The sequence below is a fragment of the Haliaeetus albicilla genome, chromosome 4 (genome assembly GCF_947461875.1).
Source record: "Haliaeetus albicilla chromosome 4, bHalAlb1.1, whole genome shotgun sequence".
NCBI classification, from domain to species: Eukaryota; Metazoa; Chordata; class Aves; order Accipitriformes; family Accipitridae; genus Haliaeetus; species Haliaeetus albicilla.
Window position 1 is genome coordinate 49,755,073 of NC_091486.1, and position 27,706 is coordinate 49,782,778.

Below are 27,706 nucleotides of genomic sequence, written 5' to 3' on the forward strand. Positions count from 1 at the left end.
AGACCACATGTGATACATCAATACAGCTTACTGTTTTAAGGGTTTACTGTGTCAGTGTTGTTATCAAACACCACAGCCAATAACTTCTGAAATCCTAAAATTTGTGCACTGTCTATACCAGGTCAGAATGAAAAATGTCAAAGTGTCAGACTTAGTGATCAAATTTCCCCACTTGCCTGTTTGATTCACTGTCTTCCCCTGGGTTTCCATATAGCTTATTAAACAAAACAAACCCAAACTGGGCCTTTATAGAAAGAAGTAGTTTGACATGAGTAACTAGCTTTGCTGGTAATATGTGCAACCCACCCAGGTGTCTAGACAGTTTGAAAAATACAGATCATATTTAGGACTAACATCTAACATCTGTTACTCCTCATGTCTCTCTGCTGGACCTCAAATTAAGTAGGAACAGACCTTATCAATATTAGGTGTTCCTCTTCCAAAAGAAACATCCAGCATGTTGCCGGAAATTAAGTTACCGGTTCGGTAGGTGGCACTTCACCTTTCAGATCAACATACCACTTGCATAGCCTGCGACAAAGTTCTGCACTCCCAAAGGTACATGCTTTGGTAAAAGTTAGAGAACAAAGAGTTCAGACCCTCAGTATTTACAAAAAAAAAAAAAGAAAAAAATCAACACCTGTGTCCTAGCCAGATACCAGTTTAGGCAGGTGTTTCTTGCCTGCCCATGTACCCTTTATAATAATAAGTTGGAGAGCATGTTTGATTATGCATATTTTAGTAAGATTTTGTTAGGCCCTCCTAAATAATAGTTAATGGCTTAACAAAAGGTTATGAGAGGGAACAACGACAGACTCTGGTAGGAACAGGCATTTATGGAACTCCTCAGGACAAACAAGGTGCTATCGAGAAGGTTATCCAGAAGTAGCATCTGTTTCTTGGCCCATGTCCCCCACAATGCCATTGCACAGCAAAGCTTCCCTGGGCCATAAGCTGTTGACTGCACAACAGTTACACATTACATTAGAGCAAAATGCAATGCTAGGTGCCTAAGAAGCATGGACCCAAGCCCTCTGACTATTAAAAGATGCAAGACTGAGCAAAGTGAAAAATTGCACGTTAAACTCATTTAACAAGGACTCTGCCTTAATATGCTATATGTGTGTAGATGCGGTTTTGTAGGAGTGTGAGTGGTGCAGAAGCACAGAAAGCCAAGGAGATGTGCTTCTAAACCTGTAGGCATATCAGACTGCTCCCAGCTGAGAAGTTTTACAGAAGTAATGTAACTGGCTGGGATGCTGCTGGAGCTGGACAAACACAAAAGGAAATCTTAGGGTGTCCCTGTTCAGCAGGTTTATCTTTCAAATGATTCAAATTTGTCACAGTTTTGAAAAAAACACAAAGGTCTTGGCTCGGCTTGATTGTATTCAAGAATTTATTGCCCGTCTTACTCATGGGGGGGGGGGGGTGAAAGGATTTATAGCTCAGCTAAGTTACAGCTAGTCAAAGAGGCTGCCCAAGCCATGAACTGTGGGTGTTCAGTGTAAGGTTGTTTAGCAAGGCCTAAATTCAGGCCATAAGCGCTTTTATAGGAGACTGTAAATCACCTTAACTTTTATACACTGTGGCAACATGTGAGCAAAGGAATGTGGCTGGTCTGTGCTAGTCCCAGAAAATGTCCCAGATGAGGCCAGCAGATTGGGAGGCAGACATGCAATACCAAGCCTGTGAGTAAAATACTCAGACTTTTATCTCCCTTGTGCTACGTGTGTATGTGACTAGGGCTAAGGGACAGGAAACCAGGACAGAGGTGCCACAGGAACAGACTGCACAAGGGCAGCTTGAACACCCGATGGGAAGAGCACTGCTAAGCAGTAAGCAAATTGTAAAACACAAGTCAGACAAAACATCTGGCAGCTGCTTCAAATAGTTTTCTGTCTGAAGGGCAGACAAGCCTGCAATAGTTCCGAATCAAAACATGTGAAAGGACAGGATCAGTGCTCCAATGTGTTTTGTGCATTCAATGAGTTTTGTTCCCTTCAGCACTGTTTTGTATGCCAAGAAAGGTTGTGCTTTGGGTTAGGTTTTTATTTTTAATAAACTTTACCAAATAAATCACTATGTATTTCCTTCTCCAGTCAAATGCAACTTAGTCTTTGGCGTAAGATCCACAGCATTAGGTCTGCATAGGAAGCATAGGGGAGAGAAGAAGGGGAGCATGCTAGGAAGTGTTTTTCATAATTGTCTTACCTGATGCAGGAGAGAAGGTGTGACTGCCAAAATAAGTTCTTAAAACTGTGATACTTATCCTTCTAAGTTTGCACATCTCAGGCACAGGGAAAGGGAAGATTGTCTTGTGCTGGTACTAGCTAAGGACTTCACAGGTACCGACTGATGCCTAGGCTCCAACAGGGAAGTTGTCTGAGCTCAGAAATAGATTCTCAGTTCTGCAGATAAAGGAGAGAATTGGCAACTGTCCTCCGCCCACCCCAAGTTTTTCTGTCTTGACATTGACATAGCTTTGACCAAGATCTACAGTAGGTATGTTTGCTGGCACAGAAGTGCTGCACAGGAGTGTAACCTGCACCCAAGACAGGCTTTCCTTTTGAAAGGAATTGTGACAAGACTGCTAAAGTAGCATGGCATCCTTCCTTACAGCTACTAAACTCCTCTACTGAACACTTCCCCTCTTGCACACTTTTCTAGGCTCAGATTACTTTCACCAAACCCTCAACTCCCAGGAAGAAACAAAACCTACTCCACTGCTTGTCTAGAGCATCAGGATGCCAAGATTCTTTGCAGAATTGCCACAGCACTTCTTCATCACCAGCAAGGCAACAGCAGACAAACTATCAAGGCCAGAAGGCTCCTATAAAATGCAGGAACGGTTCCATGTGCATAAATGTGATCTGTCAGCAACAGCAGCAAGATGAGATGCTGGCCAGGGTAACAAGGTTGGTTTTCAAGGAGGCCCTGCAGTTTTTAATGCTACTCAAAAAGGAATAGGTCTGCCTGCTGCATGCCAGTGCCTGAACATGGGCAATAGCAGGGGAAGCAAAGCACAACTGATTCATTAGGACTTGCTAATCTCTGATATCATTTGTTGATTCCACCAGGTCCAATCCCCATCTCATGACTTCCTCCACTGTTGCCATGGCACTGTACATAAACACTGCAGACTTCCAGCACTGAGCAGGTCATTTGTTTCAAATATTCCATGCAGCTGGAACACAAGCCTGTTTGGGTGTCTGGAGCTGAGCATGAACTAATTTCTCAGTCTTCTGCACCCGCCCCACCTTATGCACCCTCCCCAGCCCACTGCTCTCCCAGAATCCCTCCAGCCACACTTCCAACAAAGCTTTCCACTGAAAGGTAAGGGGAAGCTGGTCTTGTTCACATAGAGGCAGAAAGTGTTTCACTGAAGTCCTCCACTACCTGCAGAAAACCAGAAGTCATTACTAAATATGCTGCTTATTTAGGCTTAGGATCTAAAAACAGTTCTCTTCTACACACAGGAAAAAAACAAACAAGATTAAGACATCCAAAATTTAAAAAAAAATCGTGCCCTGGCTGGAGACAAAGATAAGAAACCACTTGTTTTTTGTTTTTTTTTTATTAAGCTCTCTTCACCCAGTACTCTTATAAGGCAGTTCATAAGCATACCTCTGAGCTTTAGTTGAGCCTCACATGTTGTAGTGTTTGTGTGAACTGATTAAATCATTCAGTTTCCACACCCAAGTTGGTAGCTGCAGGGAAGACAGAAAAGTATGTGGACAGGAGAGGGAATTAAAGCCTTTGTCATAATTGACAAAAGTACCAAATCATCTCACTTTGAGTCACTTTGGAGAGGCTTAATCTAACTGCTGATATAACTAGAAAGCATCTCTGTATTGCACAGCTTGGAAATGGAGGAGACCGAAGGCACAACCAGCAAGCAGTTTGTGCTCCACAAACAATATAATCCATATCTCTTCACAGCCCAGGAATGAAATCTCTTGTGCAAACAGATCTCAAAATATATGAAAGCACAGCAACTTAGAGCAGTGGGTATGGAGTGACTGAAAACTAATACCAAGTGACTTAAGCTAAATCAAGTTCATTACCTGAAGAAGTTACCCAGAACACATTGAAATCAATCTGCTATTTTTAAAGCACACGATACAAGAACAACTCTCCCAACTCTCACCTTAACTTGCCACAGTGCCTTCTGTAATTAACTGTGCTGTTCTACTGGCTAGGGATCCCTTTAGCCCTCATCATTCTATTTTGCTTTCTCCTATCCACCATCTCCCTTCCTAAGAAAAAGGACAGTCGGGTATCAACATAAAGTAGGTAGTAGGTTAGTGATTTGTTTTCATATGAGCTTCTTTCCTGGAAGAAAAAGAAAAGTTGTTTGCTGTAATCTAGGAGTGAAATTTGCAAAGCTGCACAATACATTAAGTTTGGCAAGATAACCAGAGCCCTGTCTATTGAATCTACTTGAATCTATTTGAAGAAAAATGAGTATAGCATAATAAGTCAGTTAAATTAGGAAACCAAGGCTGCTGTCTCATCACAGGTATTTTTCAACTCCATCTGGAATAGCCATTTTTAGGCACTAGTGACAGCTGTACAACTATCTCAGGTTACCACACCCTACCACCCTGTACCAGTAGCTGCAGCATGCCCTCCACCTGTACATACCTTTTAGATGCCAGCTTTAAATTGTTATTCTTCCAAGCAAAGACAAAGCCACAACAGCCCTTGCTTTACCTGTTTGGGCTGGCTTCTTGGGAATAAGCTCACCATTCATGTAGAAGCTAGATATAAAAGAACTCTGCTCATTTCATGCAAATAAAAACCAGCATCAAATAATATTTAATAAAGTTTATTAGGTTACTGAGTATTATCTACAGTCATAAAATAGAAAGTCAGAATTTAAAACTGTACAAAGCAACATACTGGTGAAGTGAGAAGAGATGGAAACAAGGGAGCACAAAGAGCATTAGAAGTAGGGAGAACACAGCTGCTTCCCCAGACTTCTGGAAGACACTGGTTCAAGTTGAAGGCAACCAAGTAGGGCTCCATACACACTCAATTTTCTTGTGTCCCACCCCATAACAGAAACTAGTACAAATCCCTACATTAAAAAAAACCCCAAACATATAATATTAGATTAAAAAAGGGGCACATCACACCCCACCCAGTCTTGGCACCAATTCTGTGCTTTAAAAAATATACTATGCAAGTAGTTTATTTTAAAAAAGGTACCCTACAGCAGCTGTTTAAAACATGTTCTTATACATACACCACAAATATATATATATTAACATTTTCAACAACTAAACTCATTTGTACCTACACAGAACTGAAGGGATAACTCAAGAGCAAAAACCAACCACACAAACATTTTTCAAGACAAAGAAATGTGCAAAATAACCCCAGAAAGGCAGCATAGTAACCTGTGGAGAGGTCAAGAGAGCAGCCCCTGCTAGTAAAGGAGTGTCATCCTCTTTACTTGGCTACTGAGGCGAGAATCTATTTGGGTTGTGCTGATTTTGCCTGAATCACTTGTCCTGTTTATTGCAGTTCTCTCCTGTCCCCACCCCCAGCTCTGGAAAGGTTCAGTTTCTTCTTGCTGTGCCTTAAGATCACCCCACTGGCCTCTGCTAAAGTCTCACAAATTACATTCTGCAGCAATCACCTCCTGGATTTCTCATCAGCTGACGGTACTTCTGCAGCCACACTGTGACACACTGGGACCCATCTTCTCTGGGACAACTTCCCACCCCCAAGCAAGAAACAGAGAACTATTCCTGCTGCATAGTTAAGTGGAGATTATGTTGATGGTCTATGACAGAACAAAGCCTGGTTTGGATGACTTCAAGCAGCTTATCTAAGATGATAATTCCCTGGCAGAGCTATTACAGAAACACATTAGTATGTTTCTCTAAAGCCTTAATATGGAACAGGCTACACAGAAAGCAGACCTAAGACAGCAGGACCTACAGCTGTGTAACAAATCTCAGCTCATACAGCCCGTCTCACCCTATTGCAGGAGAAGTTCGTCCCTTCCCTGTCCCCACATCAGGAAGGAACCCCTGATCCCGGACTAAAACCTGTGGTTTTAAGTCAGGAAGAAGAGGGCAGGGGAAGATACAGTATGACTGCTCAATCAACTGAGTCAAACCCACTAAGAAGAGGCAGAACAGAGAATGGAGCAGGAGAACTGAGACAGCAATGGTGATAAACAAGAACACAGGATTCACTCTATGAAATAACATTAGAACATGGTAAGAAGCCCTGGCAGCGATACAGACATCAGCGACATAACCACCTTCTCCAAATTAATAAGTGTCCTGGTAGAAGGGTTCTTGGTTTTGGTGTTTCAGGGCTTGGGGCTCTTTTTTTTTTTTTTGGTTTTTAAAAGCTCAGCAATTAATTCTTGGTATTCCAGACTCTTCCCAACTCTGTTGGCTACCCTGTGCCTTTCCATTCTTAGGACCTGATCTTAAGATTCCCACTCCTAATGCCTTCCCTCCCCCCAAATTGTGTTCTTCTCTTTAGCTGGTACAGAAAAATCATCCACTCCTAGGCTCTACAACCCAAAGGATGCAGTACAGCCTTTCTCAGGAGAAGCAGGGAAGCCCAGAGCTTCTGTAAACGTTCTTTTTGTAAGCGTGCTGGGGAAGTGACCTCCAAAGAATGAAACACTCAGTTGTGGAACAAGGATTACTTGAGAGCTTGCCAATAAGGACACATGGAGAGTTAAGCAGTGGCAGGAATACTTTCGCCAAGGAGTTCCAACAGTAGCGATGACACGAGGGTGGAGAACCCATTGCTCAGTGGGTCAGCTCTGGTATTTTGCCTTGGTTCCAACTCTCTATCCTTGAACATGAAGATCATTGGTAGAGCAGGTAACTCTTGAGGGAGGCTGGCAGTGGCAGTGTAGGGATCTCATTCAGTCTTTCCTTGCCCAGAGCAAGCCTCACAGCTCGCCGACACAAGTCCATCAAAGGCAGTGGTTCAGCTAGGAAGAGAGACCCAAGACATTAACATCCCAACCCACAAGTTAAACATTCATTTTGCTAGTTCTAAAAATCCCCCAGAAAAGATTGAGCAAGAAAAGCAAATGCCTGGCATGTTTGCAGGACCCAAGCCATTTGGCATTCACGTATCAGCAACTGCAGCTCATTAAATACACAGGCAGAGCATGATGTTTCTGTAGAGGTTAAGCCATACATGTATGTGAACAAAAAAATACTAGAATCCCCTAATGGAAGTTCTCCCTCTGCAATAGCATTCATTCAAGTCAGAACACATCTTCTAGTTTGTGCCTCTTACAAAGGTTTTTGGACACTGCAGTGTCCAAGTTCACTCAAGTAAAAGCCTGCAGCAAACAGTCTGATAGCATCATGTGGTATGGGTATCTAGAAAGTACCATTTGTCATCTCTTACATAGTAGGATAACAGCTGTCAACCCCTTTATTTGTAGTACATACTTCCCATGAAGAACAAAGCCATCTGTCAAAGCTTCATGTTGCTACTTGTATTGTAACATTTTCCATTAGAGGATTCCCTCCTGTGTCATAAACCTCAGAAAGACACAAGCCTTTGGCTATCTTCTTTTCATCCGGTACTTACAAACACTGAAGAAGATAACACTAGTTTTTGGGGAATGGTGTATGGGGCCCTTTGATGCTGAAGAGTCATTCACAGCATACAGGGGACTAAGGTCAAAGCCAAAGTTAACGTATCACAGCTGCACAGAAGGAAGATACAGATTAGCTGCTCACAGTTTCTGTTGCTAAGTCTGACAAAGCTCACCTTTACACAGCATTCTGTTCAAGCCTAAGGGCTTTCTCCTCCCCCAAGAGAGGGCTAACACAAAGACATCCCAAATTAAGCAGATAACTGGACATCCTGTATAGCCTGAGGGCTCAGCAGGCTCCATTAGAAAGCTTCCTTTACAGACATTTTGGGCTGAACACAGACACCTAAAGACATCCACAGGAATGGAAAAGTTTGGCTGAGAAGCAGCTTTCAGGAACCTTGACAGATGCCAACAGCTCTAGCTTCCACTACTACAAGCCAAATTAATCTAACTGTTCATACAGCTGTTTTAAGCAGCTGAGAGGGAAAGCTTAGTTTTTCTGAGCATGGTCATGTTACTGCATTTTTACCAGAATTCATTCCATCAATAAGGTGGATACAAGTCCCTTCCTTCCAGGTTCAAAGGCAACAGCTAACACTGAAAAACTCAAACAGAAGAGTGTTGTCAGTAGCCTCTGATCAAACCACTCCTGATTCTACTTTGGAAAAAGTAAACAGTCATACTGCTTCACATAGGAAACACTTCCAATGAAAACTGGAGAAAGCTAATTTTTATCTAATTTTTGGCAAAAGGTCTGTGAGAAGGAAAGTTTGTTAGCCGAGGAGAGACTTGGTAACAAAGTCAGGAAACACATGCTTGAATTGGTCTGTCCCCTCCTAAAGTTAACAGCCAGAGCTGAGCTAATGCCGTATTTCCCCCCGCCTCCTTCCCTGCTATGGATTACAAGCTATTACCTGCTCCAGGGGAAGCTGCAGTGGAATGTTTTTTCTAGCAGGTCTCCAAAGTTCTCCCTGTGCTGCAAGCATTAATTATTCCTGAGGAATCCTACCTCTATATGCACATCTCTTTTGCACTGATAGCTGGGTGGAGAGCCAACAGATGTGTCAGGGCAGTGCTGCTGTTTGCCAAGCCCTACCATTTGTCATGCATGTTCTGTGCCACAAGCAAAAACATGGTTGCACTCAGCCCAAGGTACTGCTGGTCTTGCCTGCTCATGACCTACTTCAGGATCCATGCTGCCTCTTCTGCAGGGACAGATCTCTACAGCTAGGCTGCACATCTCTGCTCTGGCTGTGATGCTGCCAGAGAAGCCTATTACCGGCAGCACTCCTTTGGCACTTCCCAATGTAGTTTATTCTTAAACCACTGAGGTACAAATATGGTGTATTCAAAGTCTGTCCCAATTCTTCCTGCTCTGTATGGAGATAGCTGGGACAGAGGTATTACCTACCCAGCATCCCAGAGGACAAGAGGTCCTGACTTTCAAAGCCTATAGACATTAATGTAACAAATACATTCCAGTTTAATGGCCTTAAAAGGAGAGGATCTTCTTCCCACAGAGATTAAGAACAAGAACTTTATCCTCCTCTAGTTTGCACTGATAACCCAGTCTGACAAGAGACCCTGAGACCAAAAGAGAAGGCACACACATATCTGACCTCCTTCCATTCACAAGCACTACAATCACTGGACAGTGTTGCTATTGAATGCTCAGAAGTGGTTAGAGCCAGACACCTCCTTTCTATCTGTGCCAAAATAGCATCCCGTCATTCCTGGCCTTATGCCCACAATTCACTCCTATGCTGAGAGCACATTACAACCAAATCCAATACTGGAGGTGGCCGTTTCCTTGCTAAGTGCAGTTCTGTGCCAACAACTCCACAGACTTGCTGGCTTTGAGGGGAGCTGCAGATTTTGGCTTTGACCCTTCAGAAAAACCTGGTTACCGCAGCTGCTGCCATTCTGTAAGCTGTTGTGGTAGAATGAGCTAGGTTTCTTTCTTTTGGTGAGAAAGTGCTCTGCCAAGAGCGCTCTCTTTGGTCTTGCCGAGTTGAAGCGTATTTCTCAAAGCACTTGTGGATTTTGCTCCTATCCCTTTGCAAGGCTTTCCTGGTCATTCCGACAGCTCAGATCTTCTGGTGCCCAGCGTCAGCTTTGTTGTACCTCACGTCACCATTGCCAGGGGTTTACCATTGCTGGCCCAGCATTCGAACACGTTCTAAGCACAAATAAAAGGACCCAGTATGCTACGGCCTTTCAGCAGACACTGTTCTGGAATGCAGGGGAAACACTACTCTTTTCATATCAATACTGCCAAATTTATTTCACTAACAACATAAATCCAGATTTTAATCCACTTCCTTCACCTCTCTCCTCCACCCTACCCAGAGGACTGAGTCACAGTCTGGCCCCATGGGAACTTCTGACTATGAGAGATAACAGACTTTAGCACATTTGGACAGCCAAATTTATTACTAAGCTTAGCTAGAGATTGATGTCCCTATTAGTAAAAGGCCTGGCATGCAAGTTGGGCTGGCTACAATATCCAGCCCCATGCTAGAAATGAGCACACCCTGCCCTGAAAGAAGCAGAGAAGTGAGCTCCTTTTTTGAAAGACGAGACATTCCCATTTCCTTACATAGGGAATCTCTCCTTAGATGGGACAGATCTTCCCGCTCTTGCCTGCAATGGATTTTAAAAGTCCCTTTATTAGCCATTTAAGGAAGGTGATTGTCCCTCAGAGACTGCTTCCTGTGAAAAGACACCAGGATTATATTGCCAATAATGCAACTGTCAGAAAGACATTCCTATGGATACTTTGGTAGCGATATAGAAAGGTTTGTCATCCCTAGATGGATGACTGGCATCACCTTCTCCCACCATACTACCTCCCCAAACCCTGCTTGCTCCCTGCAGGGCCTTGGGAACAGTACGTGTGTACAGCCAGACGACCTTTTTGAATTAGCCATTAAGGATTCAGAGCTGTATCCAGTAATGTTACTGCTGCCATGAAATCCTCACCTCTCTAGAAAAATGAAAACCCTCCCCAGGATGATCTAGTACACCTGAACTGAAGTAGCACACAGACCTGTGCTGCTAGAACAAATACAGGGAATTATACTCACGGTCAAGTCCATTCAAGTAGCGCATCCGTATTTCACAGTGTCCCCACACTGCGCTTACCACTGGATATAGCTTTTTCCCTTTGAGTCCCCGAAACGCAACACCCATGTATTGCCCATCTACAATGAAGCTCAGTGTCCCATCATCCATGTCCAGAACCACCAGGAAGGAGTCCGGCACAATGAAAGTTTCATCTGGTTCTAAGAAGGCAGGATATGTTTTACTTGGCTGGTTCTTGCCATCATGGTACAGTCTGTTGCGCCCAAGGTCCCACCCCCAAGATTCATGGTTATTTCCTACAAGTGTCGTGTACCCTACTGAATGCAAAGGGGCATCTGCTGTTGCCACCCCGACCACAGCATGCGTGCCTCGCTGCCTCATTGCCCACGTGATCTGCCACACATGCAGTCCTCGTGTATATCCCACTTTGCCTCTGATGGCATCTGTACTCTGAGCCACCGGATGCCGGTGAAATATCAGTTTGTCATCCTCTTTCACAAATACATTCAGCGAGCGATCATCGTTGTTCCATGAATGCAATAACTGGACTTCGTATGATACCGGAGGCATGTCCAGTAGCAAGTCCAGACGTGTGGGTTTGCTGTAGTCGAGTCCTTGGAGTTCCTGTTTCAATGGCCTGTATACAGGGTCCCTCATATCCACAGTCTTTATCCCACCTGTGACCTTCTGACCCATCGTGTGTTCTGATTTTGCCTATTTATAGGCTCCCAAGGCAAGCTCATCGATTTACCCGGCCGCTCCTGCTGTCATTCAGCCCTACAGAAAAGGTTGCTAGGAGACCTTGTCAAGATGTGCACCAGTCAGTATTGCCTAATGGATGGAAAGAAAAACAAGAGATGTTAAACATTAGCACATACAGCCTTATATGCAACATTCACAGAGCAGAGTTGTCAGGATAAACAGATTAAAACTTGTCCTTCCTTTCCACCAGCAAGGAAGGGTCACGTGCACTACTTATGCACTATACCCTGCATAGCAGAGATAGCATATAGATGATTAAGTAGATAAGTTTCTAATGCCCCCTTCAGAAAGGCATTTGAATTTCTGCTTCTTTGTCTAAGGAAGGTACAGGTTCAGCCACCAAAGCTCATCTCTTTACAGTGAATGCACTGCTCTTTATTACTGCATCACTAAACCTTAAGAGAGCACATCTCTATTTAGGCTGCCTCCAGCAAAACTTACTTTCACATCATGATCACCTATATGTTGTTCAGGCTGGAAAATTCAAGAAGAGAGTTTATTCGAGGCAGAAGACTCAGAACACAGTAGACAGTAATGCTTGAGACTTAAATTCTTCCTGATTGTCTTCAGTTGGTAGGAGTACTGAAAACAGCGTCTTGTATAAGCATAATTTTGCCTCCCCCACCCCCCAGTTCATACCACAAGGTCAGGCTGAGCAAGACATCTCAGGGAAGGCCCAGGCTGCCCACCAGTATTCACTGCTCCAGCTCCTTCTAACCACCGTGGAGGATTTCTTCTCCTGCCAAAGCCATCTCTACAGCTATCCACAGTGGAGCCAAAACACTCGAGGCATTTAATACCGAGAAAAAGTCCAAACAGCTTCAGTCAATTTCTCAAAAATGGACCTGAGTTTACAACTGCATTGTCTTTGGACCCTGTAGTAACATGCTCCAGCTGACCAGTAGCGAGGGATTGGTTTATATGGATAACTGCTCTGCAAAGCTTTAGTCTGACCTGTCCCTAGCAGGAAAGAGGGGCATTACTGAATAAACTTCTCCCTCTGCTGCTCTAGAGAGGTTGAAACTAGCCTTCAGAATGCAAAACATTCCTAAGTATAGCTTCCACTATAGGGAAAGGAAAGCAGGCTGCATTTCAGGAGGGATATATTTGTGTTCTAGCTCAAGAAGATCACGGTTAGACCAGCAAGTAGAACAGGCACTACAAACAGGTCTAGTACCTGCAGTGTTTTTCCAGAGTCCAAACCAGCTTATTCACGTAACACACTAGATTGGCACTTTATGTTCTCCTAGCTGGTACTCCAGTGCTTCCTTTGCAGTGCTCCCAGATCTGACAGACATTAGGTAAAGACAAATACATTCCAGCCTTCCTTTTTGGCTGACAGTTGTAAATGAAAGTTCTTGGGGAGCCTCTAAGATGTAAACATGCTTACAATAAAGGCTACATACTGCACAGACACACCCAAGTATTGCCCATTGTTGTTACGCAGCCATAAATAATTTCTTCCCTCAGCACAAACAGTTCCAAATGAGAAATAAAGCATTGAACACAAACCATCTCCCCATTGCATTGATCAAACAAGGTAGGAGCCAGGCAATAAAAATGAACGCTTCTCTGTCTGCAGAGTTACAAACCTTCCACAGATCAGCTGGCAAAGCAGCTAGCAGCCATTGATACAGGTTTGAGGAGATTATTGTCTTCAACCCTGCTAAAGCTTTGCTAAGTACCTTGGAGGCCTGACTGCAAGTCCAAAACAGCAGACAAAACCTGCTGGGTCCAGCCTCTGGGGGACACCCATTCCAGCAGCTATTAGCCCCACTGAATTACTATAGTCAAGAGAGCAGATAAACCTGCTGTATGATTTGTCTCAAACGAGCAGCTTCAGCCGGGGCAGCTTCTTTCCTCCAAGAGGAAAAAATCCCCAGCTTCAGAGTCCAGGGGGAAGAGCGAGATGCTTCTCACAGTTTAGCAGTTTTCCTTCCAAATTTCAGAGAAACCTCTAAAAAGTTTAAGCCAGCTTGGCTAGAGATACTAGCTCACTTCGCATACCTCTCCTCCAGCACTGCATCCACCGAAGTGTCTCTGCTCTCACTCAGCAACACAAACAACACTAAGACAGCTGCCAAACTGGGGGCAGCTATTAGGAGAATTAGAAGTGGGAGGGGAGCGAACTAGCTTTCTAAGAAAAAAAAGTGTTATTTTAACATTTCCTGAAGTGAAGCAATCATGCAGGGCTCCTGCCAGTTACAGTCACAACACTTACTCACAACCAAGGACCTTATCTGGCATAGAAAATAGAGCATGAATCAGATCTGGTTTAAAAAAAAGGTTACTGGACATAAGGAGCAAAGCTGCAGCTAGAAGGTGACAGGCAAGACTCCCGTGTGCTCTGAGTTAGGGATCAATTCACCAGCTTCCCTACAGGTTTTTAGTACTAGTCCAGGGTATGCCATTGGAACAGTGAGCTCAAATCTTGTAGTTTATAAGTAAAACAAGAGACAAGACTTCTTTTCCTTCCCTTCCCTCCTTTTTTTTTTTCAAGTATGAAGAGGAAAATGCCTGAGGTTCTTTAAAAGTCACATCCCAATGCACATTACTAGGCAGCAGCATAGCCATTTCAAACTACTCAGGGACCTCCGATGTACAGCACTGACAGACAGAAGACGGTTCGTTAAACAACTGCCATTTAAATACGGTCCAATCACATTATCAGCTAGTAATAGAACTGAGACATCCTGCAAGTTAAATAAGTGTCATCCACAACATCAAAACGCATCCTGAACTACACAAGCCAGCTGGTCAACAGCTGAAAACAAGCAAGTAACAGCAAAACCAATTGAGTGGTCACTGTATGCCAATACATCACCCTCTCCCAACACATTTAGTTGTTCTACCCCACAGCTCAGGTGCTTGGGCCCAAGTGTTACCATGACACACAGACTCCCAGCCTCCAAGGGCACAGGCTCCCTTGCTCTGTAAGCCTGAAGAACAGCAATATCTCAAACCAAGTGATCCCAAGGACAAGCCAATACAGACATGAGCTGAGCTGCTGGTGTAGAAGTTCAAGTACACTGTTGTAACTCTCCTCAAGAGACTCTGTCACAACATTAAAACAAGTCCTACAGACCCGCCTAATAGGTTGCTTGATATATTTTTTCAACTCAGCACATTTATTGCATGCAGTTATTCAAGGGTTGAACAGCAGTTCCTCCCAATCATCCCACTGTCCCAGCTTTAAGCCCTCATGCCTGTGTGTACTGAAATTCTCAGTTTTATACCTCAAAGCTGACACCAACTCTGCTATGAAGAGATTTCTGAAGTCACTCTAACAGGTGTCTTCCCCGGGAAAAGAACATTAATGCTGACTAGAAGCAATAATTTTTAAAAAGTTTCAGTGCAAGTCATTTGCTCAGGCTGGGATAAAGACCATCAGGCTGCTGAAACAGAACCGAATCGTGTTGCGTTCTACAGAAAGCACCAGATGAACTACCTGGCATTCCCAGGGCCTATGGCATATGGACAAAGGCTGTCAACAAGGCACTGGCTAAAGCACACTTGGAAGCCTACAGGCAAATTCAGATATTGGAACTTTGATTAGAATAAAGGAACAAAACACTGGCAGAAGAAAGAGAGGCAGAGATTTCCCAAGAGCTGTACGGTACATGTGAGAACACTGCATAGGAAGCAAGAACCAAAACAAAGCAGACTGCAGGAGTATTGGTGGAGACTGCTTTGAAGCACAAAATGCTTAAGAGAAATAAGAGAACACAATTCTGCGCTCTTCATTAGCAAAACGCCTCGTTCATTATGACTTTTTACCCTCTGCCAACATAAGCTTCATCATACTTCTCTCAAGGTTGCTGCACCAGAAAGGGATCATCACTACAGTAAAAGACAACAAGGACGTCCGAAGCACATGGGATAGGATACCATCTCACTGCCTGCTCCAAAGAGAAAGCAGCCTTTCCTGAACACAAGCACCAAGCATCCCTTGCATTAGTTAGGCCTCTTTTCCCAGGCAGACTATTAACACTAGACAAAGGACAATGGCCACAATAAAGAAGAGAAGGGGGGAAAAACAGAAAAAAAAAAATGGGCCAAAGGTGTTGATTAGAGTGTGAGCAGGCCAGATGTTGAGCACCATATGCTAGGATTGAAGTGCAGCATGGCTCCTTACTAGGGCAAGGCAACAATTCCTGCTCAGAGCCGGCTCCACTGTTCCTGGCACTAGCCTGGTCTAGAACTGCAGAGTGGCATTTTGCCCTACAGTCAAGAAGCACAGTTATGCCCTCATTTTTTTAAAAGGAAAAGCCTTTTCATGCACAAGACAGTACAGGCACTTTCCCTCAGCAGGACAGATACAGAAAAGCTTACCCTCTTAAATTAGTGGATTCATGCCCTGGGCAGCTTGATACGAGACACAGCCAGCCATAAATGAAAATATATGCCACAGAATTAGCTACCTCAAAACCTTTGAACTGTTACAAGTTTAAGTACAAATCTAAGCACTGAAAGTGCTTTTATCTATCATATCAACAGCTCAGGCTTGCTGCAATTCTGCTCTGCTTTATAAACATAAGCTCATCCCCATGATGCTCTGCTCTGCTCCCATGCTATTTTCAGTTTTATTGTTAACCTTCTAGGCTTAAAAGCTTTGGAACGAAATTGTAAGAGAGTCTCAGAGAAAAATGTTCACTGCTATTTTCAGTGAGAATTAGATCTCCCCTCAGTTTAGCTGTTCAGAGCAAGGAGGCAATTTGCCATACTAGAAAAATATGCCAGGTGTCAGAACAACTGCTTGCTGCAAATAGATCAAGGCAGGAGACAACAAAGACATTTCAATTGAAGGTATCAAATTCCCTGCTGCCGAATAGGGAGAACACAGCTCTGCAAAGAAAAGAATGTATATGGCAGAGGAGAGTTGGTGTCCAACTTCTGGTTAGGCATTGACATGAACCAGGCAAAATAGCTGCCTACCAGAGACCTCTCCAGCTGAGGCAGTCATCTTGATTTAGTTCACCAAAATGCCGTGTACAAGAGAGCAGAGCCATACTCTGCGCCCATGGCCACATATACCTCCTTCAACTGGCAGTGAGCCTCATAAAATGCAGCTAAGAACTCAGCTAGGCAAATGTCATGCAGGTAGCAGTCTCAACTATCCACAGCAGAATATTTTGTCCCCTGCTATGAATTAAACAACTAAACCTTGATTTCAACTACTTCCCTAGTGTGCCCCAAAACCTAGAGGAGCACCTTGCAAACATGAGGCTGAAGAGCGCCCCTTCGATTTCCACAATTCGCACAGCTAGATTAAAAACAGTCATCCACATTCAAATCAAGGCTCTGTATTGCTCCCAGACAATTCACCTCATTTCTACCTATGCTGGCATTCAAACCCATTCACCTCATCTGAACACACACTAGAAATGCAATCCAAGCTATCAATACAGTGAACTTAAGCCAAAGAATACTCACCCCAGATGCCCTCATTGTTTTATCTGAAGCCAAAAGGCTGTTCCCATGCAAGTTTTATCACACAGTGGGAGGTTATTGCAGGTAGCTACGTCTCAAAGTGACATAGGAATTTTAACAGGCTGCTGTGCAGATTTTCAGCTCCATTTGGAAGCAACTTGCACAGCAGCAAGAGCCCTCAAAGTCCCAGTCCAAAATCTGCACAAAAGGCAAAGTATTAGTACTAGCCATTCAGGAGTCACTGTCACTGCTGGTTCCATTAACCAACCCAACTCCTGAGCTGCCAAAGTGATGCCAGAGGCTTAGTATAGCATCGATGGTTCACAGCTGAAAAATCCAGAGCATAATGAGTTCCAGAAGCATCCTCTCCAAAACAAGGGAAAGCAAAAAAACCAACAAACTTACTTGAAGATGCCTGCAGTTGTTTAAGCACCTGCGAGGCACTCAGCCACTGAAAACATCTGTTTTCTTGAGCTTGAATACTGGCAAACCATTATCCTTCAGTTACAAACTTTGCCATAAAGAAGGACCAGAAACACTTACAAAACATTTGATAACTTCAGTTCAGAAAACCCATGGCTCCTCATAGGTCCTCCCTTGCTCTGCAGTTCAACACCTACAGGACACCCGTCTGGAACATCAATTACAAGAATACATGAAGGCTCTGAAATGCCTTGATTCCTGATCCAGTTTTACTCTAAGTCTATTTCTTCAAGATGGTTTACTGTGGCTCTATTTTCCCCCCCTAATATTTAAGTGTACTTCTACATATAATAGGCCAGACCTTTAAACACCTAGAACACTCTGGGTGCTCTACAGACAATGAATCACACCCCTGCCCTGAAGATTTCCAGCCTGGAAAACACCTCAGGAGAAGGAAAGAAAATAAATATTCCGCACGTGGTCATTTACTTGCTTACAGCTTTGGAAAGCTTAACTAAAGGATCCCAGACAGTACTAATAAATGAGACTAAAAAAAGCTCACTGCAGTTTTGCTCAGGTTTCCATGATTTTACTAGAAAAACTTTAAGTAAACTTGGTCCATTTTCTTGGGCTGAACGTTCATCCCCACAAGCCAATAGACACAGGAGCTACTCTGCTCCTAGTCTGCTGACTAACTGGCTGGCAGCAGCTTACCTGGGATCACCTTTCACATCCTTCAGATATGTACACAACTAGTATGTCAGAAACCCCCCCCAAAGACCCTTCACAGTGCTAGCCCTTCTTTAACATGATCTCTAGAAGCTGCTTCAACACCAGAGGTTTTCCCCTTCTTCCCTTGGTGGCGCTGAGAACAGATCTCTTGATCACGTAGGCCTTGCGTAAAACCAAGCTAAAAGCCAAGATGAATCGGCAATGCTACAAAAACATCCTAACTGGGGTGGAGAGAGAAGAACTCACGTGCCTCAAATAGCATTCAAACTTTAGCCCCAAAGAACCAGGACACTCAGTTTTCCCTAGTGTTAATTCTTTGCATCAAAAATACACAGTGCAAGTAAGGTGGTATATTTCTGCCTACTGCAGAAAGTGGTCACAGGAAAGCTGTAACACCCCATCCAGCACGGATGCAAGCACTCCACCAGCGTTCTGGCTTCAGCACCCTTCCCACCCCACTAAATATTGATCCAACCTTGGGGAAAAAAAAGTAAGCTCACCTACGCTGCTGAAGTTTCCCAGTGCTGTGTTAGCAGAGACCAACCAGCAACAGATGACAGGAACAACTGCACCAACAACGTGGTTAGAGCTAGTTTTGTAGTGTTGCAATTTTGCTTAGATCAGAGCTGGGCAGGCAACCCTCACTGCATAGCGTTGGTTTTGGCAGCACCGTCAGCCTCACTGCTATCTTGCGCTACAGAGAGTTGCCACAGGGGCAACTTCCTCAGCCCCACCTACCGAAGAGCAGAAGTAGCTTGGCTCAGCAGGTTTCGCTGTTGGCAGGGCTAAGTGGCCTCCACAGAAAGTGAAACTGCAGTCAGAAGAGGTTGGGCAAGAAAGAATTAAGAAAGATGGCACGTGTCCCAGCAAACAGCAAAAAGGGAAACCCTCCAGTGGAGTAATAGGCCCCTGACAAGTAACTGTGCTCAAGATTTGCCTGGGATAGGCAGAACACCGCACTTACTATTTGGCAGTGCTTGATTTACCTAGACTACAAAGTTAACAAGCTGCCTTGCGAAGCAGCCTCATTCATCTACTAAGCAAACACCACGAGCTCTGCTCTTCTGTACACGAGGCAGCTAGCATAAGCATGCCCACCCCGAGACATACCAGAAAAGGTTTCTGTCCAAGGAAGCCAAGAGCATATCAGTGTACAATACTGCTAGGACTTGTAACCACTAAGAAACAGCTTGTCTACACAAACACAGCACTCCAACATTCCTCTCCTTGGGATGATTCACTTTCTGAAGAAGTTTTCTAGCTATTTTTGCAATGTTGAAAGGCAGCGTGATGAAGGCAGCACGCCCTCTTACACCAGGTATGGAGTGCCTGGTTCTCCAAAGCAAAGCACTGAAGTTACTCAGAGCAGCACATCTGAGTAAACTAAAACCTGAAGTAACAACAACAAGCACCCATTCTCAACTAAGCCACCTACTAGAAACCAACTTAGCAAGTTTCCACTGTCCATGCACCCAGACAGTTCCTGTTGACTGTCATGCTGCATAATCTAGCAGAAAATACAACTAAGCAACAGAAGAGAGATTACTTTGCAAAGTATTTGTAATGATGGAAGCAAGTAGGACAAAAGGAGTTTCCCAAGTTCCTGCCAGAGATCTTCTCTCCTGGCTAGTTATAAGGCTAGTTATAAGTGGCAATTTTGGTTGCAGAGAAACTAAGGTATTTCTTTTTCGTTTAAAGTGAATTCAAGCTGGTTTTCCTCACCGAGGAAGTTTAGTGGATGTTTCAAAAAGGTCATTAGACTCTTTACAGCTCTACATAAGGTAGCTCCCAGGTACCTTATGAATGCAAACTGCATATTAAAGACAAGGCACGATGTTTCCTCAAGGCTCTTTAAAACAGCTTCTCAGAGGCAGATTCCAACCATTTGCCTGCTCTGGCAATACCATCTTTGGTGGGCATCAAGTCTTAAAATGGTCAAATATTTGGAGTTAAGTTTTCCTTTTCACTCAAACCCTGTACTTAAAGTGACAGACTCTCTTCCCTAATAAGCCTTCAGAACCACAGCATAACGTGTGTTCTTCCACAGCCTCTCCCACTTATGACTAACACGTACTCACAGGCACAGCACTAAGAGCAGCATACCATACTGACATAATGGCCCTGTCCACCAGCACAATCCATGACCTCTCATCCATCCCACATGCCTGAGCATACTTCATAGTGTATTGCAGAAAGGATTGTTTTGTAACAGTTATGTCAGGCTGGAGACTTTCCTTAAAGGACAAATGGTAGTAAAGCATCTCATTAAGACCTCTGCTTCCCTGCCTCCCTCAAGCAGCAGAGGAAGCCAGCCTGAGTGCTAGTAATCTGCATCCATAAAGAAGCTGGGATCAGCTTTTTAGAAGACTCAGTCACTGCATGCCATTATGTTCTTGGCATGAGGCACTGTTACTCCATCCTCCTATGGTCAGTCTACTTAGGCCAGGGCTCTAAAGCAATCCTTTTGTACCTTTTCCAACACTACCTTGAGGACACTTTGTCCTCGGTATTCTGAGGACAGCAGCATTAGAAAGCTATGTAGGTGTCCTGGGTTCAGAGGTTAAACAATTACTACTGCTGGCTTCAGACCTGTGCATTACCAACAGCACAGTCTCTCCTTACCGTCTTGTCTGATGTGTCCATTTCCTTTCCACCCTTAGTCATGGCCTTTACAGAGCAAAAACTGTGTTCAAGTCAGGACAATGAGACTCTGGCTCAAAATAGTTCATTTATTGGTAGTGTAACATACAGATGTTAAAAGGAGTTAGGCAATTTGCTCTCATTTCCCAGGATGCTAGTTTTACAACAGCAGTTTACTCCTAACATATATCCCTAACATTGCAGAACACCACCACACAGGCATACAAGTGCCTGTACTGCAGAGTAAGCAGCGTTATATGGCATAAGAAGGGTTGCTAAGTTGACCATGAGGCCTGAGAGAAGCAATGGTAAAGTATGCACAGTAAGTAGGAGGGAGCTGACCGAACAGTCCAGGAAGCCAGCAACTAAAGCCCTTCCCCATAAGGCAGGATGGAGCCCTGAGTTTACCATCCCACACCGAACTGACAGCTCCGCATCTTAGCTAAGCACCAAGAAATTTTAGCCAGAGTCCCTTTCCATGTCCCACATGTGCAGCTGCAGCACTGACCTTCCTTACACCTCTCCCCTTTGCTCCTCTCTAACCTCCTTCTGGTCTAGAACATTAATTTGTAGCCAACGGGTGAAATGCTATTTTCCAGAAGCAACTTCAAACTCCGTATTGCAGCAAGTATTTACAGGCAGCTGTTACAAACCAAGAAGGCCGACTTGATGAACTTGGGTTCCAGGTAGAATTCAGCATCTGAATCATGCTTGCTGACACAAACCAGATTGTCACATGCTCAGATGACAGCTCAGCTAGCAGCCCAGCCATCTGCCTGTGGCTCTCAAGTTAGCAATATGTACAAACGAATTGCAGACATCACTTGTTTTTAATGCAGAAGTTGTGGACAAGCTATAGTGGGGACATACTGCTGATGAAGATCAGATGTGTCAAGTTCAGCTTTGCACCACAGATCTGCACTCCAGATAGATTCTTTTGGAGGAGATAGCAGAACGGCTGTTGTTTGGCAGTTAGGTCTGAGCTGAGACAGCACCTGTACGTGGTGTTATAGAAGCAGGAAGATCCACACAGTTCCCTTCTTCCTGAAAGAAAGTATAGGGAGATGTGACAGCAGGGGCACAACGCAATGCAGCCACTGCAGACCGAAAGCCTGGAGAAAAACTATTAAGTTGTTGCAATTACTCTGCCCTTACATACAGCCCTATTCCCACTCAAAGTGCTTTGCACACTGTCATCAGCACAGCCATTCTGGAGTGCAAGCTGTTTACAGCTGATGCACTGGTTTGAGCAGCTTATGGGAGGCTATAGCACTCCAGCTACAACATGTTCCACCAGCACAGCAAGTTCTCTGCATGCTTCAGCATGCAGATACCCATTTAGAGAACACAGCAGCACCAAATCAAATGTCTTCCAGACCAGGCAAAACATACCTTCCACACACCAGGTTCTCATCTCACTGGTAACACTTGGCAAAGTCCTATTTTTTTAGCTCCTGGTACCATTTCCAGGCTAGATCCATCAGACAAGTGATGCTTTTCCTCATTGCTTGTGTCAAGGATCCATTTTCTGGGGATGGAGTTTGCTTGTATTGAAATTAAGCCTGTTTGATACAACTATGGAAGGCTGCTTCCAGGTCGCTTCAGTGCAGTCTCTGCCTTAAGAAAAAGGCACTAGTGTCTCAGGAGAGCTTATACCAAGGTGAAAAAAAAAGCTAGGCTAGCATAGATACACCAACTGCAGAAGTCATCTGCAAAAGGCAGAGTCTTTTCACGCTTCTGATTTCTTTACATGCCCTCAAGAGATGGCTCTATGATCTGCTTGCAGACTAAGTACTACGGAAAATAAGTTACCTCAGTAGCAGGAAGGAAGGTCACATGCAACCTTTTTTCACCCTTATCCAGACTTTCACCTTCCTGACATCTTTGTACCTGTCCAACCACCTTTAATTGATTTTTTTTTTCCTTATGTTATTGAGACTTTGCATGTAAACAAGCACTGCTTCCAGAGGAAGCCTCACATCCCTGTAAGGTTAAAATCTATGCTTGGCACATCGCAAACACAAAAAGCAGTTTTATAAACAAGCTGCACTTGAAAGACTAGCTTGCAGGACTGAACTACCAAGTACACTGTCTAACAGTACTTGTCTTACAACTTCCCTACCCTTCAGCAGCCAACTCCATGCTGCTTTTCTACTGCCTCACATTCTTAAAATTAACAAAGAGCCCAGTTTTAAAAATTCTTCTATAACCAAGGATTATACTGAGGCTTCTGTTAAGATAACATATAGTATTGCCCTTAGATAAAAACTCTTTCAGAGAATGGGGCTGTCACTTTATCTGTACAAGGAGCTTAGCAACTCCAAGACCACCAAGCACTAATGCAGCCAGCATGGAAGTATCTCAAATGAGCTTATCTTCAGGACCTGTAGGTTAGATGACTACTCAGGAAGAAGTCTCAGGGTTTTCCAGGGCCCGACTTAGTCCATCCTCACAAAAAGTCAAGAGAAGAACAAGCATTTAGAAAGCCTCCTTTAAAACCTAAACTGCAAATTTATCAACAAAGGAGTCAAAGTCGCATCAGAAAAATGAACAGGAACAACAAGGGACTGAAGAGGCACCTGCCCTGACAAAGCTAAACTAAAACACTGGTCTGCTTTAGCTTCCCATTCAAAAGTATTTCAAAACACAGTGACTAGGTTGGTCAGCTACTCAGAAGCTTTTGTTGAAAACTGATCTGGAAGTCAGGAGAAGCAGGGGAAGCACAACAGTCCACCCTTTCATTGTAGTTACTGGCTGGACCAAAGGATGACCATCAGGTCAGGCCTCATTCCAGTGAAATAAAACAATCCAACATTCTATTAGTTACTGTTTTCTCTTCCTCCAGCCCTTCCCATCTCGCTCCCTCACACTGCTGCACCAATGCAAGCATTTGTGCAATCACACTGAAGGCTGAACTAGGGAACCAATCCAGGATGATATTGTTCCCCAAGCTGTTTCACTGCCCTGCGCTACAGACATTTGCCCCAGCTCACATGAGGAACAGAAGCAAGCAGCAATTATTTTGACAGCCACTACCCTCCAGAAGCCATTCAGTAGGTAGAGTAGTAAAACTATTCAGCACTGGTGTTTGAAAAAATAAAGTCAGCACCTGGCCAAGTTACCATGCCTCCCTAATGTTTCTCCCTCCTTCCCTCCAGCACTGGAGCCATAATATCCCAAGACAGGCTGCATTTAGAAAGGCATTTCCTCCACAATTAAACCACCATAAATTTTATATAGTAGATGTTTATGTTCAGAGCTATTTGCATTAAAGAAGCCCACATAATCCATAATAAGCCACCCTCTTGCACAAGAACTCCCTGCTTTTATTTATTTCCCCGCTTACTAATTTGCGGCCTACACAGCCCACTGTCCATCCCTCACGTCCATTTAAGTACCTTGATTCATTAGTTTTGTCTGATAATCAGTAGGTGGGAGCAATGGGTGGAAAGAATGAAGCTTGGTGTTTCTACCTCTGTCCAGAGTTTCCATTCCTGCATCAAAAGCACTTTTTTGCTATGACTGCAAGATTGGCCAACAAAACAAGCCATCAAAGGACAAAGGTTTTGGTAACAAAGCACTGCTTTCCCCTTTAAACAGTTAACAGTGAATCACTGCAGCTTACTGCTAGCCGCAGCTACATTAAAAGAAATCCATGTTGAAGTTCTCAGCAGTCACCTACCGAAAATCCCCTTCTGTCTCCTTCCTAGGTGACAGCAGGGCAGAGCAAAGACACTTGTACAGCTGCATCTTGTGCTATCCTCTCCCAGTTCATGGTATGTCAGCCTCCTATTTTAGTTAGCCTTTGCTTCGAAGCAAATTTTTAGGAAGCCTTTCTCGTATGCTATGTGTTCCAAGGAAAAGGGGAAGCAACGTGGTTGGGCTTGTCATAGGCTTAAGAGTAAATCTATGATATCCCCATTGCTGGTTTAGAAGTCCTAGTTTTTTCCAGGATAGCTGCTGTGCTGCTTTCAGTGGGCAGAATAAGGCAACGCAGAACACCTCCACAAACACAGAGAGCCCATCAAGAGTTGAATGAAGTCACCCAGTACACACCAAGTACTAATACCTGCCTAAGAACAGGAACTGAGCCCTTACTGTATTAGAGTCACATAGATTTGGGTATTATAGACCTGAAAAGCAGCATTTTCTCAAAAAGATGGCTTGAAAATGTAAGGTGCACAGCAGATTGTGAGGATTTCCATCCCTGCTCCTAAAAGGAATACAGCATACTCTGTCAGGAGACTTGTAGAATCCAGCAGGATTCCTTCTCTCAGGAAAACCATCTGCAGTTTGAGCTATTTTAATATTAAGGTTGCCCAGCTACTGCCTTCTCCTTCCTCTTTTCATTTTATGATGTCACAAGTACTGCTAACAGTAAAGCAAAAATCCCCACAACAGAGCAGCTGCCAAGCACCAGATTACTCAGCCTGTTGCCCTCAAATACAGTTACTGTGTCTGAAGCTTCAGTACATATATCTACATCAAATACATCTATGCCAGAGGGGAAGTTCCGCAAACATCTGGTACCCGCTCATCAGCGCTAAAGAAAAAGCATAGTTGAAATCTGGGCCATGTACTAGAAGCAAATAATTCTTGGTCCCTTTCAACAGTGTCTCTCTGCTTCCTTCAAGCACAGCATTAGATTCTTACAGTACCACAAACAATACTGTTCTCTACAAAAGAGGGCAGAGCAGCACATTCAGTCACAGCAAAATCAGAGCCTTACGGTGCAGAACTGAAGTTACGTTCCATCCCTGCTTCACTGCCACTCGGCTTGAGAACCTTCAGCACATCACTTCCTCGGATCTGCATTTCCCCCATTTAGATGGGCAGCAATACCAATACCAACCTACCATGTAGGGGAGGAGAAAATGCTTTTTGTATGATTAGAAGGTCAGTTAAAGTGTTGCACACTTATTGCATCACAGGGAGAGAATTGGGGCAAAAGGTGAAGGTGAACAACAGGACCACAGAGGATGCCCCACGAACTGCCTGCTACTAAGGAACAAATTCCAAGGCCCAACACACTAGATACCCAGCAGGACAGTATTCAGTTCCTCCTCACAAAAAGCTGCTTTGTCCCTGACATTTAAGGAAGCAAAAGTTAACTTTTCTTCTCCAGTTTTACAATTGATTTACATCTGCATCTTCAGCAACTCAGCTGGCATCCTTTACCTCACATTCAACACTCATGCTCCACTTGCCAAGCTCATCGCTTTCACCCTCCTTTATACAGTCTGCATTTAGTCACTGTGTAGACCTCTGTCACAGCAATCCCACCACAGTCAGGAGGATGGATGTAGAATGACTCCCATCCAATTATGCATGCTTGGTGCTATTTTTCAAGGAGGAAATAAGCAAGCCCCTCAGTCAGGAACTAATGAGTTTCCTGACTGAGTCTTTTCCACCTGATCAGATACTATGACAATCAAATCATGAGACAAGAAAATTCATTCTATAACCCTGGAGCTTAATACAGTTAAGGACCTCTGCATAGCTACTGTGTCCTTCTACACACGACCAGTGCTGTAGCATAACTCAACCTATGCAGAGCTTTAAGTAGAAAAAAGGGCCGAGAAGGATGCAGTATAACAAGCACAACTTCTCCCCAAGCTCTTTGCTTCCACCAGCTCAAAAACTACTCCTAGCAGTATCTTGTCTCCAGCAGCCTGCCTCAGCCTGTACAGTAGGTTTCCCTCCACCCTTTCATCACCAGGTCAAGAGATTAAGTTAATTGTGCTCCTTTGACCTATCATGATAGTCATGTCCCTCTTTAGGGAGTGGCTGACATCAAACGGTCAAACTAAGTGCCAAGCCTAGAAGCACTGCAGTTCAGTAACTGTTTTTTTATATCTTCTCTAATTGAACATCATGTAACAAGCCTGGAAGGTAGACAGCATGGCTGCTAAGGCCTTGGGCAGGATTGCTTGGAAAGAAAAATATTTCCAAAGCTACATTTGACTTACGTTAGTTATACTTTGCAAGTCAGATCTGTCATCCTGTGGATTTAAGGGATATGAACTTTTTCCCTGCAATACTGAACAGGAAGATAATTTGCCTTATTAATCATTTCCCGAAACCCCAAGCACCTTTTAAGGACACAATTCAGGATGCTGCTCCTTCTATAAATCCAGAAAGCAGAGGGAAGCTGCTCGGTCACTGTACTGTCTGCTTTCTCAAAACGTAGTCCTTCACTGCTCCCTGCGAAAGGCTTCCTCAGTTACATCTCTCCTACCACATTCTTCCAGCACCCCAGAAGGGACAAACAACCAGCAAAAGCTAGTTCCATTGTCCAGCCCACAGCACTGCAACAAGTTTTCAAAGGTTTCAGGGGCATTGCACTGTACCAAGTACCGGCAATTGCTATGACAAAATAAACCCCTATATGATGACCTCCTGACATATGGATGGATTGGCTCAGAAGAAGATAAAGCAAGCTTATGTGGTTGCTTTGACAGCCTAGAAACACTGGTGTCCTTCCAAGGACAGCCTGCTCTAAAGGGAACAATACTATTGTCAAAGCAAAAGGACTTGCAACTACTAAGTATTCAGCAATACGGCAGGATAGGGGGTAGTTGTGAAGTTAAATCAGAGCCAAATTTTGTTTTGTAGCTCACCTTTGACATTGAGACAAGACTGGAAGAAAGCTTTTTTTTATACAAGTGTTTTAATTAAAAGTAAAGAAGTTTAGTAGCAATACTGAGGCTTGAAAGAAGCAATTCATCTCCTCTGTGTTTCAGGGCAATTTGTAGGACAGAAATTGGTTATGAGAGTTTCATAGACAAGCTGAGAAACACAACCAAAAACCCCAGATTCTAGCCTGACTATGCAGGAGATAGCTCTTGTTGTCTATCAACTAATAAAGCAGCCTACCCACTTCCAGAATTTAACTCTTCTATCACAGCAAGATGCCTATACAAGCTTATTTCATAGAATCATAGACTCATTCAGGCTGGAAAGGACCTCAAGGTGGTCTCTAGTACAATCTCCTTCTCAAAGCAGGGTCAGAGTAGGTTACTCAGAGCTTCATCCAGTTTA

General features: G+C 43.9%; 1 protein-coding gene across 1 annotated transcript in view; it reads right to left on the reverse strand.

Moving 5' to 3' along the window:
* Nucleotides 1–4,812: 4,812 nt before the first annotated feature.
* The window catches only part of SPSB1 (splA/ryanodine receptor domain and SOCS box containing 1), a 39,246-nt gene continuing 16,352 nt past the window's right edge, over nucleotides 4,813–27,706 (reverse strand). The window contains exons 2-3 of the mRNA XM_069782580.1: nucleotides 10,681–11,509; nucleotides 4,813–6,970 (exon numbers count right to left, since the gene is read on the reverse strand). Of these exons, the coding sequence (XP_069638681.1) occupies nucleotides 6,843–6,970; nucleotides 10,681–11,374 (822 nt within the window). The 5' untranslated portion in view covers nucleotides 11,375–11,509 and the 3' untranslated portion in view covers nucleotides 4,813–6,842. The remainder of the gene's footprint in view (nucleotides 6,971–10,680; nucleotides 11,510–27,706) is intronic.